At 49.1% G+C, this 15,432-nt stretch overlaps 1 protein-coding gene across 1 annotated transcript in view; it reads left to right on the top strand.

The window, feature by feature from the left end:
* LOC115482385 (transient receptor potential cation channel subfamily V member 1-like) overlaps positions 1 to 15,141 on the top strand; it is a 91,888-nt gene extending 76,747 nt beyond the window's left edge. The window contains exons 16-17 of the mRNA XM_030222133.1: positions 14,273 to 14,294; positions 15,007 to 15,141. Coding sequence (XP_030077993.1) covers positions 14,273 to 14,294; positions 15,007 to 15,141 — 157 coding nt within the window. The remainder of the gene's footprint in view (positions 1 to 14,272; positions 14,295 to 15,006) is intronic.
* Positions 15,142 to 15,432: the final 291 nt, after the last annotated feature.

Genomic DNA, 15,432 nt, shown 5'->3' with positions numbered 1-15,432 from the left:
TGCAGGATTGCAATCCGTTATGTCGTAATGTGTTACCAATGGTTTTCGTGGTGACAGTGGTCCCAGCTGCCCTGAGATCATTGACAAGTTCCCCCCTTGTAGTTGTAGGCTGATTTCTAACCTTCCTCATGATCAAGGATACCCCACGAGGTGAGATTTTGCGTGGAGCCCCAGATCTTTGTCGATTGACAGTCATTTTGTACTTCTTCCATTTTCTTACTATGGCACCAACAGTTGTCTCCTTCTCGCCCAGCGTCTTACTGATGGTTTTGTAGCCCATTCCAGCCTTGTGCAGGTGTATGATCTTGTCCCTGACATCCTTAGACAGCTCCTTGCTCTTGGCCATTTTGTAGAGGTTAGAGTCTGACTGATTCACTGAGTCTGTGGACAGGTGTCTTTCATACAGGTGACCATTGCCGACAGCTGTCTGTCATGCAGGTAACGAGTTGATTTGGAGCATCTACCTGGTCTGTAGGGGCCAGATCTCTTACTGGTTGGTGGGGGATCAAATACTTATTTCCCTCTGCAGAATGCAAATAAATTCATATACTTTCCACAATGTGATTTTCCGGATTTAATTTGTGATGTGCTATCTCTCACTGTTACCAATAACCTACCCTTCAATTATGGGCTGCTCATGTCTTTGTCAGTGGGCAAACTTACAAAATCAGCAAGGGATCAAATACTTATTTCCACCACTGTATAAAAAATTAAATATACATATAAATGACATTCAAAATGTTTATGGGTGATATATGTCATTTATACGTATATTTAATTTTTTATATATGAATGTATACATGGGTATATCATTACGTTCATTTATAATGTGATTAGTACATAAGTACATAAGTACATAAGTAGTGCCATACTGGGAAAGACCAAAGGTCCATCTAGCCCAGCATCCTGTCACCGACAGTGGCCAATCCAGGTCAAGGGCACCTGGCACGCTCCCCAAACGTAAAAACATTCCAGACAAGTTATACCTAAAAATGCGGAATTTTTCCAAGTCCATTTAATAGCGGTCTATGGACTTGTCCTTTAGGAATCTATCTAACCCCTTTTTAAACTCCGTCAAGCTAACCGCCCGTACCACGTTCTCCGGCAACGAATTCCAGAGTCTAATTACACGTTGGGTGAAGAAAAATTTTCTCCGATTCGTTTTAAATTTACCACACTGTAGCTTCAACTCATGCCCTCTAGTCCTAGTATTTTTGGATAGCGTGAACAGTCGCTTCACATCCACCCGATCCATTCCACTCATTATTTTATACACTTCTATCATATCTCCCCTCAGCCGTCTCTTCTCCAAGCTGAAAAGCCCTAGCCTTCTCAGCCTCTCTTCGTAGGAAAGTCGTCCCATTCCCACTATCATTTTCGTCGCCCTTCGCTGTACCTTTTCCAATTCTACTATACGGAGACCAGTACTGAACACAATACTCCAGGTGCGGTCGCACCATGGAGCGATACAACGGCATTATAACATCCGCACACCTGGACTCCATACCCTTCCTAATAACACCCAACATTCTATTCGCTTTCCTAGCCGCAGCAGCACACTGAGCAGAAGGTTTCAGCGTATCATCGACGACGACACCCAGATCCCTTTCTTGATCCGTAACTCCTAACGCGGAACCTTGCAAGACGTAGCTATAATTCGGGTTCCTCTTACCCACATGCATCACTTTGCACTTGTCAACATTGAACTTCATCTGCCACTTGCACGCCCATTCTCCCAGTCTCGCAAGGTCCTCCTGTAATCGTTCACATTCCTCCTGCGACTTGACGACCCTGAATAATTTTGTGTCATCGGCGAATTTAATTACCTCACTAGTTATTCCCATCTCTAGGTCATTTATAAATACATTAAAAAGCAACGGACCCAGCACAGACCCCTGCGGGACCCCACTAACTACCCTCCTCCACTGAGAATACTGGCCATGCAATCCTACTCTCTGCTTCCTATCTTTCAACCAGTTCTCCTACTCATAGTAACATAGTAACATAGTAGATGACGGCAGAAAAAGACCTGCACGGTCCATCCAGTCTGCCCAAGAAGATAAATTCATATGTGCTACTTTTTTTATTTGTACTGTCCTCTTCAGTGCACAGACCGTATAAGTCTGGCCAGCCCTATCCCCGCCTCCCAACCACCAACCCCGCCTCCCAACCACCAGCTCTGGCACAGACCGTATAAGTCTGCCCAGCACTATCCCCGCCTCCCAACCACCAGCTCTGGCACAGACCGGATAAGTCTGCCCAGCACTATCCCTGCCTCCCACCACCGGCTCTGGCACAGACCGTATAAGTCTGCCCAGCACTAGCCCCGCCTCCCAACCACCAGCTCTGCCACCCATTCTAGGCTAAGCTCCTGAGGATTCCTTCCTTCTGCACAGGATTCCTTTATGTTTATCCCACGCATGTTTGAATTCCGTTACCGTTTTCATCTCCACCACCTCCCGCGGGAGGGCATTCCAAGTTAGTTGCTGTTGAGACTTGGAAGGAGGAGGAAGTGCTGCCAGAGGCTCTGCAGGCTTCCAGGGGGAAGGGAGTGAGGCCTAGCTCCTTCCCCAGAAATGAGGAAGGTCCCTGGGGAGCAGTCCTCAGGAAAGCCCCAGGCCAGGGGGTCTCCTGGGGCCAGGGACCAGAAGGCCAGGAGAAGTAGTTCCCTCTCTGGCAGGACTCCAGAGAGGAGGGAAAGGAGCCCTGTGGATCGAAGAGTGCAGGCTTCCATGGGAGGAACCCAGACCGGTACCCCCCTCACAGTGGCACGCCATCTAGCAGGTGAGGGGGGGAGAGAGCTGGGGGAGGCCCCAGAGAACAGCAGATCGGAGGAGAGAGAGGAGAGAGCAGAGGTAATGGAGATCTGCCGGGAGGCCCTACCGGTGTCAGAGGAGGAGGACAGTGACTCCTCAGAGGAGGAAGATTTCACAGACTATAGTCAGGATCCAGAGGACCCGACCAGTGGCCTGATTCAAATGGTGAGAAAAATAAAAAGCACAGAAAAAGAGGTGGTAGAGTTGGGGAAACGGGTTAAAATGGCAAAAGCCCTGTGCAAACTAGCCCCAGTGGAGCACCGCAAGACTTATACAAAGGAGGTAACCCGTTTACTCAAGCTTCTTCAAAAGAAAGAACATTTGCTGGGGGCATTGAAAAAGGGCCCTGGGAACCCTCTGAGAGAAGTTTACATCAACAGAGAAAGAATGGCCTTGGGGGGAAAAGCCCTGACAACCTTCAAAAAGTCACAACAGCAAACAGAGAAGGAGAGTAGGAGCTCAGACCTTGGACCCCAGAACACCCAGGGGCCAAAGGAGCTTCCTGGGCCCAGTACCCAAAAGACATTACAGTATATGCAGTACCTTGCTAGTCAGTCTCTGGCAGCTTCTGAAGCAAGCAGGACTGGAGGTGGGGCTGGAGAGGCATCCTCGTTAAGGGAACCTGAGGTTGGAAAAACTGAACAGGAAAAAAGTTTTAAAACCCAGACTTTTCATCTTGTAGAAACAGGGGCTGGAAGTTCAGGAAAGAGACTCTTTTCTACACCAGTGGAAGCAGAACTGAAAAACTTACTTGAGCAAGAAGCAAGAGGTCAGCAGAGGCAGTTGCAGCCACAGGTTTTGTGCCCATTGCCTGCAGCAGGAGTTGAGAGCAGCAAACAAACACTGACTCCATTGCAGCTGGGGAGGCCCCGCCCACGCAGCACTGAGGGGCTGGAGGTCAGGGCCAGGCAGGCTGCAGCACTGCCAAAGACTGAGAATGGTGAGGTTTTAGCAGAGGAAAACCTGGTGACAGAGAGTGCTGCAGCTGGACAAACAGCAGGTGAAAAGGAGGGGTTCTCGATAAAGAAAGCACTGGAGGATCAGGAGTGTTTGCAACAAACCAGCCTGGCAGCAGAGGCTCCAGCCAATCGGGCTGTGGGAGCAGGAAAGACTGCAGAACAGCTACAAAGGCTGGCAGGGGAAATAGCTGCAGCGCCAGAAGATTCCCCATGTGTGAGAGGGCAGGCACTTCTGGAGTGTGGGAAGCCTCATCCGCTTGGCGAAACAGCGGGGCTGGAGGATCCGAAGGAGCAGAACGTTGGAGGAAAAAGGGACCCGGTCCAGAGAGCAGGTTTTGGGCGGGAGGGAGGGGTGCTTGCCTTGCCATGCGCACCAGAAGTAAACTTAACTGGTGGTACTAGGGATTCTGATTCCGGCCAGGCAGCGGGGTGGTTGGCTCTGGGGGGAGGGGTTGATTCGACGGGAGGGGGGCAGGGGCACTGGGAGGGGACCAGTTATATAGGGGAACCTGCTCTCAAAGTTCCTATGGACCAAATCGATAGGGAGACAGGCAGGGTTTCTGTTGCAGGAGGCATTGAACTGATGGACACTGTGACTACAGGGGATACGAGTGCTCGGGGGGTGAGGGGTGCAGGGGACCAAGGTTTGCTGGTTGAAGGGGTACAAGGCATGTTGGGGGGAGGGATAGGGAGGGAGGGGAGGGAGGCTGAGAAACGGGGAAGGCAAGAGAAGGAGGATATGGTGCATCAGGAGCGGGGGGGTCCCCGCGCTGCAGAAGGGGGGGGACGGTGGGGTGGGGGTCCGTCCTTTGCGGCGGTGGTGGGTGGAGGAGGTGGCCGCAGGGGAACTAGGGGGGTAGGGGGCAGCGGGGAAGGATGGGGAGGGGGGTGGGGGGGAGGCCAGGTTCCCAAAAGGAGGAATGTGGTACAATTGAGATGGGTGGGGGAGGGGGGGATGCCAAGCAGGGATGCGGTCCTGAGATTGGTCCTTGGTCTAGGATTCCTCCCAGAGGACCTCTATGCCTGTATTCATCCGGTGAATATACCAGAATACGATGTCAGCTTTCTAACCCAGCGAGGCATGGAGGTCTTCTGGGAGAGATACGAAGGGGTACGGGGGAGAGGGGACTGGAAGAACTACCGGGCCGTACCGATCAGCAGACCCGACCTGGTGCAAGTAAACCTTCTTGTTCGAAATGAGTCTCTATCAGGGGCGGACCTGGCCTTCTGGCTACAACGGTACGCAGAATTGCGTACCCCCTTGTCCAAACTCCCGGACCCCAGTAGGGTGTGGGCTGGAGGTTGGGGTGCGCAGGTTAGGCTGAGGCAGGCAGGGCATGTCACCCAGCACATTCCCTCCTCGGCGTTCATCGGCAGGGATCGGATTCTCTGCTTTTATAAGGGGCAGCCACGGCAGTGTCACAAGTGCGGGTCGTTTAGACATTTTAGTATGTCATGCCCGGTTGTGCAGTGTGGAAAGTGCGGGTCTAAGGAGCATCCCACGGAGTCCTGTATGTCTATTCGGTGCAACTTGTGTGGGGGTCTGGGGCATGCATTTCGAGCCTGCCCTTGGGCCTCCCATAATGGGGGTGAGGAGGAGATAGATAGGGATGGTTCAGGTCAGGGGGAGGGGGGAGGGGAAGCAGACCATGATCAGGTTCCCGGGGCGGGAGGGAAAGGGTCCAGGGAAGGACAGGGACAGGTAGAGGGGGGGGGCTTGGGGGAGGGTCGGAAGCGGCAGGAAGGGGAGGATGAGGGCTGGACGCGGGTGTCCAAGAAACAGCGGAGAGGAAGGGTGGGAAGGGGGGTGGGAATGGGGATAGAAGTAGGGAATAGATTCAGGGGTTTGGAAGAGGAGGGAGGGGTTGAGGAACTGGCTGGTGAGGAGGTAGAGGATGGGGGTAGCCGGCAGGACGGGTTGGGAGGTAGGGGAGAAGGAGTGAAGGGAACAGCGGGTAAGAGGAAAGAGAAACGGGAGGGGAGGGTTTTGAGGGACAAAGAGGGGGGAAGGGTAGGGGGGGAGGTGGGTGGATCGGGGGAGGTGACGGCTGATGCAGGGAGGGCGGGAGAGGAAAGGAAGGTAAGAAAGGATGTAGTAATGCAGGCCCGTGAGGGGAGGGAGGAAGGGTCGGAGGCGGGATTGATGGGAAGGGTGGAAGAAGAGGAGGTAGTAGGGGTGGAAGAGGGAGGAGAGGAGGGGGGCAGGTCGCTTGATGATCCCCAGGGAGGGAGGGAGGTGGGTGAAGACAAAAAGAAGATAGGGAGGAAGAAAGCAAGGGTGGGGGAAGGGATGTTTAAGCTAGGGGTCCGGGATTGGGCGGAGGAGGAAGAAGAGGGTGGAGGGGAAGGGACCACGGATGATGGTGTGGAGAGAAGGGAAGGCAGCCAGGAAGGCGGGGGGTGTGGTAGCGAGGACTGATGGCGGGACTGCTATTGGTGTTCGCCACACTTAATGTGGCTAGTGTCGCCTCCCAGAGGGCAAGAAGCTTGGCATTTGATGGCCTCTCTGCTGTGGAGGCGGACTGTTTCCTCCTCCAGGAGACCCGGTTGCAGACGCTAGAGGACATCCGGCGGGCAAAGAGGGCCTGGAGATGGGGACCCTCTATTTGGGGTCTGGCCGGGGAGAGGTATGGGGGGATAGGCGTCCTCTTTAAAACCAATAAAGTAGAGATTCAGAGGGTGGTGGAGCTGGGTATTGGTAGGTGTTTGGTGTTGGACGTAATATTGCGGGGGGTGGCCTTGCGGGTGATTAATGTGTATGGACCGCAAAGCAAACAGGGAAGGTCTGCACTGTTCAACAAAATTAAGCCTTACCTATACACTTCAAGGCAGTTGGTGTGGGGAGGAGACTTCAACACTATCTTACGGAAAGAGGATAGTGGGGGGCGGGCACCACAAGTACGTTATGATGGGGTTCGACTAGCGGGGATTATGAAAGGAGCAGGGCTGGTGGATGTACATATTGCACTTGGTGGTGGGAATCAGGGTTTCACCTTTTCACGGGGCACCTGTAGGAGCAGAATTGACCGGTTTCTAGTTCGGGAAGGGGCATGTAGGCAGGCACCTAGGGTGGTGGAAGTAGATTTCTCTGACCACAGGATGGTGATGATAGAGTTGGGGGGAGGGGGGGCGTGCAAGCTAGGGAAAGGGTTGTGGAGATTGAATCTCAAATGGTTGAAGGAGGGGGTGTTGCACCAGGAGTACCTGGAATTCCTAGCAGACCAGGTGTCCATTCAGGGTGTCTTCCCTTCCCTCAGGGACTGGTGGGAAGTACTGAAACACCGCACCAGAGGGTTTTTTCTCCGTCAGGCAAGGCGGGAGGGAAGGGAGGCCACCCGGTTGGGGATCGCCCTGAGAAAGCGACGGGATAATCTAATTTCCCGGGGGGGGAGGAGGGAGGATATTGAGGTACTGCAGCAGGAGGTTGAAAGAGTACAGTACAACCGCTACTCTTCCCTCGTCTACGAGCGGGACTTCGGGAAGCTGCTTGGTCCGGACCCGTATGACTGCTGCAAGGAACGAAGGGAGAGGAGGGTGGTGGTGGGGTTTAGGGATGAGGGGGGGGTGCTCCAAGAATCCAGGGAAGGTATTTTGCGGGTGGTGGGGACGCATTTTGGGCGGGTTTTCTCGGACCTACAGTTGGGGACAGAGGCCATGGGAAGATATATTGAGGGGACCCCGGGGGTGGGTAACTGGGGGCCCCATCTTCAGGTCTTAACGCAGCCGTGGACGCTGGGTGAGGTGGAGGAGGCCATTGGGGCCTTGCGGCGCAGAACAGCGCCGGGGCCGGATGGACTTCCGGCGGAGTTTTACCAACGGTTCAGGGACCAGCTGGCGCCGCTCTTGCTGGAACTCTGGGAGGAGGCGCGAACAGGAGGATCCTTGCCAGAGTCTATGGGAGGATCAGCATTGGTCCTCCTTAGCAAAGGCAAGGATCCTCAAGACGTGGCGAACTGGCGACCAATAGCACTATTGAACAGCGACCGGAAGATCTTCGCCCACATGCTTCATGCTCGCATGAGGAAGGTCTCCGGTGAAGTGCTAGCAGTCCCGCAGAGGTGTGGGGTCCCAGGAAGGGGGGTGCTGGAGGCAGTAGCCTGGGTGAGGGAGGGCTTGGAACATAGCCGGGTGGGAGATGGTAGGTTGGTCGTGGCCTTGGACCAGGACAAGGCTTTCGACCGAGTGCAGTGGGAGTTCTTGTGGAAGGTCCTGGATCACTATGGCTTCCCGGGGGAGTGGATCGCACAACTGCAACTGTTGTATGCTGGGGCGCGATTTTTTCCCCTGGTGAATGGATGGAGGGGGGCGGAGGTGGGGGTCACGGCAGGGGTACGGCAGGGGTGCCCATTGAGCCCCCTGCTGTACGCTTTTGCCATAGATCCCCTGGTGCGGAGGCTGGGAGGGGGGGGGGAGGGAGGGCTCATAGGGGTAGAGGTTGGCAAAGGGAACGTATTGAGAGTCATCGCTTATGCAGACGATGTCACCGTTTGGGTGGCAGACCAGAGGGAGGGGAGGATGCTGCGGGAGACCCTTGAAGAATATTCCAAGGCATCGGGGTCACGGGTAAACCTGGGTAAGTGTACTAGCTTGTGGGTGGGTCCAGAGGAACGGCGATTTAACCTAGGGGGCGGGTTTCCTGCAGGGATTGAAAGAATGCGGGTGTTGGGAGTGTATTTTGGGGGGGGGGATTACGGGCGGGAGAGTTGGGAGCAAAAGATATCGGAGGCAAGGGAAAAGGTGGATCGTTGGAAGGGGTGGCGGATGTCCATGGCAGACAGGGTCCGGTTGTTGAAGACCCAGATAGTCCCCATGTTTCTCTTCTTGAGTTACATCTGCCTTTTGCCGGAATGCTGTTTCACTTCATTGTACAGCGTGTTTTTTCAACTTTTGTGGGGCAACAGGATGAACCCGGTAAAACGCAATATTACTTACCGGTCACGGGAGGAAGGGGGGGTGGGGATGGTAAACCCTGTCCTGCTATTCTCCTCCCTGTTCATCCAGTTTAACCTTGGGCGGGGGGGAGGGCCGGAGGCCCCAGGGTGGGCACAAAGTGTTGTGCAGTGGTGGGAGGGATTTTGGGGCCCTTGGTGGGGAGGGGGGAAGGTGGGGAGGTTGCGGAAGGGTTTCCCGGAGGGGGTAGGCTACTACAAATCCTTAGTAAAGCTGGTCCGGTTGTGGGACATTACATGGGAGGAAATAAGGGCGGGGCAGAGGGAGAGCTGGGTGGAGCGGGTTCGCTCCCAGCATTTCTCATCTCCCCTGACTCCTAGGGATGCTCCAGGGCCCGTGCTGAGGCAGGGCCTGCGCTTTATTTCATCTAGACGACTCCCGAACAAGTACAGGGACATTGCCTGGCTGTCCCTTCACGGTAAATTATATGTTAGGGCAAATATGCACCGAAGCATGCAGGACCGAAACTGCCCGAGGGGGGAGTGTGCTGGTCAGCTGGAGACGATGGACCACTTCCTTATGGTGTGTCCATTCTCCAGAGCAGTTTGTGGAAGAGTGGCCGCCTTGTTGGCCATCCCCAGCTTCACGTCCTACACCTATGCAGACTGGGTGTACGGGAGGCAGCAGGGGACGGGGCGGCTGGAGCCAGGTACCGCCTTCCTCATATCAGTCATTATCAGGTACTGCCTGTGGGTGGCTCGATGCGGGGTGTCTATGCGCCAGGAGTGCAGGTCGGCTGAGCAGGTTTCCTGGGACATTGTCCGAGCCGTCCAGGAATTGGCACGCTGGGAAAAGGTGGAGGGGGGGGTACATAATTTTGGGGTTTGGTGGAAGCATGTCCGCTTGAAGTTGATTTGAATGTATGGTGTGGGGGGGATTTGGGGGGGACGGGTTTTATCGGGTTTGTATTTTTTGTATAAAAGTGTAGTGGGGCTGGTTTTACAACGGCATGATGTAATGTCTTGAATATTGGTTTTTTCCGTTTTATTTAATAAAGGAATTCTCCAAGCATCCACCACCCTCCTGACATTCTTCTTGAGTCTGCCCCCCTTCAATCTCATTTCATGCCCTCTCGTTCTACCGCCTTCCCATCTCCGGAAAAGGTTCGTTTGCAGATTAATACCTTTCAAATATTTGAACGTCTGTATCATATCACCCCTGTTCCTCCTTTCCTCCATGCTTTTACGGTTCCTATCACATATGTATGTAATTGTGTGTATATGCACATGTATATTTATTTTAACTTTTGCTCTTATGGTTATTATAGACTCCTGAGGCAGACGCTTTGCGCCGAAACACGGACTGTGTCGGGTCCATTCAAGTACTGTTTCTTCAACATATGATTAAAGACTTCAATCCCCATTTTTTGGAGGCCCTTGGTGCTTTTTGTTTTTTGGCTTGGTTTTTTGTCTGTGCTTTGCTCCCTCTCTCTGTTTCATTCTATAAGCAGCGCCATATATAGAATACGCTTAGTTGATATTTCAGCACCTAAAACTACATGCGGCCATTTACGCCAATTAAAACATGGCATAAATCCGGGCATGTAATTTTAGATGCAGTGGGCCATATTCTATAACTATGTGTGTACATTTCAGAACGGCCAAGAAACACCCATTTCCCCACCCATAACCACGCCTCTTTTTGCATGTGCACATTAGAAGTTAGGTGCAGTATGTTACAGAGTACGCTTAGCGAGTTGTGCACATAAATTCTAATTATTGCCAATTAGTGCTCATTATTGCTTGTTAAGTGCCGCTATCAATGCTGATTAGCTTGTTAAACCAATTTAGTTATGGGTGTTGTTACAGAATATGCTTGGATTTTGGAGTGGAACACTAGGCATGCTATATAGAATCTGGGAGTTAGTGCTCATTTTTTTCAGCACCCACATTTGGGCACCATTTACTGAATTTAGCCCTAAAAGACAAACATAATCCTATCCCATTCAAAATTAAAAACAACAAAAATTATAATTAAACCAGGGCTTTTTTTGAGGGGGTACTGAGTACCGGCACCTTTTTCATTGTCTGCTAAAATTGACCCATGGTCCCCAAGTTTTAATGAAAGAGCTCAGGCCCTACACACCAATTCCGCCTTGTCATAGATTCTGTGACTGGTTGCAGGGGACCTGGCTATTGTGGGGCGGGTCCCTCGTTGATCACCCTACTCCTGAAGGGTGGTCTGGTATTTGAGTACCGGCACCTTTTTCACTAGAAAAAATGCACTGAATTAATCCCAATAATACACATACAAAAGGCTTTTAAATTGTAGGTGAATCAACAATCTCTTAGCAAAACAACCAGTTCCCAAACCAGAATAGTTTATTATGAATGAGCTCTTACCAGAGGGACTTACCAAACTATGCATTAGGCTGTGAGGCATAATCAGCAGATTCTAAAAAAAAAAAAAAATGGAAAGATTAGCGCCAGTGTTCACCGATGAGCTGGGAAGTTTTCAGGGGCAGTACACTTGAGATCCTCTGTCATGTGATAAATGGACTCTTGATGTTTTGAAGATAGCAATATAGCTCAACCGGGGTGTGAAGATTTTCACCTCGGCGAGGTGCTTGTGGTGGAATATAATCATTGGGAAGAAGCTCACGATAAGTTAAGTGAATTTAAATATTCTTTTCAGTGCATCTTGAATATATGAACTATGAATTAGTCAATAAAACCTTACAAGAGGGATAGTGGCACGAGAGATACCTGTTGGACTGTTACTTTTAATACATTTTTTGAAGTGTTTGAGCACTATTGTGGTTTTCGTGAAGGGAACACGTATTCAAATAAAAAAGAATAAAAAACCACGGAGAGGCTCTATGATTGAGATGCTCAACCACCCAACGAGATGCACAGATGTTGGGCAAATTCTCGTGTTATAGGGTGAGTTAATACTCTGAGAGCCCTCCAAAAAATTAAAAAATTAATAACCATTTAAGGAGTATTTTATCAAACAATAGTTTAAAAGAGCAGTCCTTCTTTCATAGTACTCCCGTATCCACCAGCCTGGTCTCTTGGTAGCAGAGTAGTTATTTGATAAGTACCTAGGCATAACGCTGGGATTATTTTTGTTATATGTGATAAATGGTGGCACTGCTCCAGAATGCTTTAATCTGAATGTACTAGTTAACTATTAAGGGGGTCAGTTTTTAAAAGGTTGAACTAGTAACTTTGGGAATTAGCTAGTTAAACCACTGGTTTTGAAAATTCCCTCTCCTCTCAAAGCTCCTCTTGAAGACCCCCACCTCTCCCAGGACACAGTCAAGTAGTTCGTACAATTTTGGGAATGCTCAATCACCTTCAGAACTGGATCCTATGGATTATGACATTTGAAGGAGGAGTTTAAAAAACAACAACAAAAGATATCAGGCATGTAGGCAAATTAGGGGACACTGGCTATTGGGGAACAAAGTTTTGAGTGTTTTTTATACTAGCCTGCGTCCAGCGCGATAGAATGTATGTCCAGCGGCAGCTGGAAATTCATCCACAACTCTTATTTATTTCTTGTGAAGATCAACCTTGACCCCTGAGGCAGGCGCTTGTGCGCCGAAACACGGCCCGTGTCGGGTCTTTTTCACAATAAAGGATGGCAATTATCTCTATCTTGAAGGCCCAGTGTTGCTTTTTTTTCTGGTTTGACTTTCATTGCTAACCAACTATGTTTAAGCAGATAACAACATCTACCTTGTTGGGCAGACTGGATGGACCGTGCAGGTCTTTTTCTGCTGTCATCTACTATGTTACTATGTTACACAAATGAAGCCCTAAGTCCAGCTGGTAAAATTTCAAATGGCTAGATTTTGGAGAATTTTCGGCCGAATGTCTAGCTGGTTAAGTTCCACTGAAAATTTGGTTAAAAATAATTAGCTAAAATTTGTGTAGCACTATGGTCGTGCCCTCTTTATGACTGCAGAGATCTTTAGAGGCTCTATTAGGAACAATGGAGCTTGACTTAAATAATGGTGGGAGGAGTCACTCCTTGGAGGGAAATCTGAAGTAATATAAATAAGCCCAGGAGAGGTTTTTGTCTTTGGATCTTGCTCCCTGTCCACTGCACCATTTATGTGAGGGGAGCTGGTGACTGGCTAGCCGAACTAGTGCTCAAGGGACGAAAAGGAGTGTGGAACCAGTGTCAAGCCCATCCAGCTGCTGTACTGATCCATGGTGAAAACTGGAATGGGGACTAGATCACCAGCACTGCCTTCACAGGAGCAGATAGTAAGGAGCAATAAAGAGATCTGCTTAGAGGTGCCAGAGGGGATTGAGGGGGATCTCAGCAACATCTCCAAAGACAAAGGAATCTGCAATAGAGTCTCAACTGGGGAAGACACCCCACATAAAAGGGACTTTGTGCTTGAAGGCTCAGTAAGATCTACTACACTTCAAAGGGTATACTAAGATTATATCAGAAGCCTCTGTCCCAGAGGAGCCCTATACTGAAAACCAGCTACATATTGTAAGTGTTGAAACTATTTTACTATTGAGCTTTCACCTGCATATAGTTACTATTGAACACTGTCTCAAGTTTTGTATGAAGAATCCAAATTCCACTCAGAACTATAGTTTAGAACTTATATGCTGGCCTGGACTGCTTTATTAAGAGAGAAAGGAGAGTGATGAGTGAGTGGATTGCAGTGCCAGCTCGCCTCCCAGCCAAGATCTGGTCCAGGCCTTGACATCCCTATAAACTTTAACATTTACATTAAGTACCCTGCTCTGATCGTTACGGGGCAAGAAAAGGTTACATTAAGAAGTTAATTTTGCCAACTCAGTGGCTTTTTGAAAACTGACCCATAAATGACTATATTTCTACACGTAAGACATTCATCTACCTTCCATATTATCTATTGCTCCAGGATCTTCATTGATGCGTCTCACTTTCTTGGTCCAGCATTCCCAGTTTACCTCATTCACCCTGAATTTATTGAGGAGAAAAGACAAATTAATATGTCTGGAATTCTTGATTCTGTCTGTTTTTCTTTTTCTTCACTGTAAGCAGTTGGAAAGGAGTCTACAGTTTCTGAAGTCTGGAAGTGATTCCTATGATGGGGCTGCCCTTTCTCCATATATCAAAATCCTGCCTAATTCTGGATTCATACACAAGTGACTGATCATGTCAACATGAGAAATACCAGAGGCACTTTGGTATATAAGTGCATCTATAGGACTGGTAACACCTTCTTGTAGTGTAACCCCTCCCCCACTCCTGGGTTCAAAAAGGATATCGCCTGAGCCGAGTGTTTCACCCAGCGCAGAAGAAGGGCACAAAAAAACTTATAAATCACAATTGGTTAATAAAAATTTACTTTATTCTAATATGGATTTAAATGAACACAATATATTTCACACCCCTTAATAACCTTAACATTTCATTTCTTTATTTCCTATAGATTTCTCTATTCTCTATAAAGCTCCACTTCCGTGTTACTTCCCATCAGATAAGTATCAGTTCAACTTCTTAATAAAAGTTAAATATGCATGCAAAATTATATTTTAATATGAGTCCCTTATATAGAGTTGATTCTTTGTTTCTTTTCTTCTTTTTCAGGTTCTGCGCCGGAGACTTCAAGGTAAGTACACTATTTTCCTTTATTCCAAAAAAAGTTTCAAAAGGATACTTTGATACACATCTCCTCTGCTGATTTTGTATCTTCTTATTATTCCAATCGTTGGGTACCATGGACTGTAGAGTTGAACCCTGGCCAGGGTACAGGAATCAGGGACTGAAGACACCTACTACTCTAAGCTATAAAAAAAACAATAACCCTAAAACCTAACTAATTCACACAATTTTCAGGTGCTTAATGCTCACACTTTCTATCTAGCTTCCCAAAAAGAACATATAATTAATAATCCCTATTCTATTTCCCTTCCCCAAAGTTTAATTAATTCAAAGAGTGTGCTAAATAATAATTTTTAAATAAGTACGGGCCAAATTCTCAATTTCAGAAATCCCCTTTCTCTTTAAAATCATTTAGGGTCTTTCAGGATAGCTTTTCACTTTTCAGCTCTTTTTACAACCATCCAGGTTTAAAAGTCTAAAGTGTTCCTCAGCTATCACTGGCAATACCTTTTTAACATAACACCCCTTGATAAGATATCAAGATTTATAAGATCCGTTTATTTCCAGTACTAGTGCACTGCCATTCATTCCTCTCTAAAGCCATTAAATACGCGGCAGGCTTTCAATTTACATTACCTACTGATCACCTTTCAAAACACACTCATCAGATCCCTTTTTAAGTACTTTTTTCTCTATTTTTACACAAAATTTCCCCTCAGCTGAGCACAGCTCTTAAACACAGCTCTGCCCTGCTCAGCACTTACCTCCCAACTGACAAACCGTCAAACTTGGAACCCTTACCCTGGCTCACGCTGCTAGCACGAGCTCTGCATTCCAAACCCCTCAGTACATAAACACAGCATTTCCAAATTAAAATGAACACCTTCTAAACATATACAAACAACCTGCACTTTAAAACAATATAATTTATGTACCTGCATGTCCTTTGAAGTCTAAAAACGTCCCTTTTTCATTCTCCACGCGCCTCCCGCTGTTCTGTCACGAGCTAGCACCCAGCTCGTGCTGCTGTCTTCTGTTCCAGTCCTCACGTGCCTCCTCTCTAGCGCGAGCCTCTCTGCCATCTCTCCCCGGCTTAAATAAAAATAAAAACGCCGGAGAAGTGCACCGGAGCACTTCCCCCTTCC

Source organism: Microcaecilia unicolor, chromosome 13, assembly GCF_901765095.1.
Source record: "Microcaecilia unicolor chromosome 13, aMicUni1.1, whole genome shotgun sequence".
Taxonomy (NCBI): Eukaryota; Metazoa; Chordata; class Amphibia; order Gymnophiona; family Siphonopidae; genus Microcaecilia; species Microcaecilia unicolor.
The sequence above is the reverse complement of the archived record's forward strand: the minus strand, read 5'-3'. Positions and strand labels throughout refer to the sequence as shown.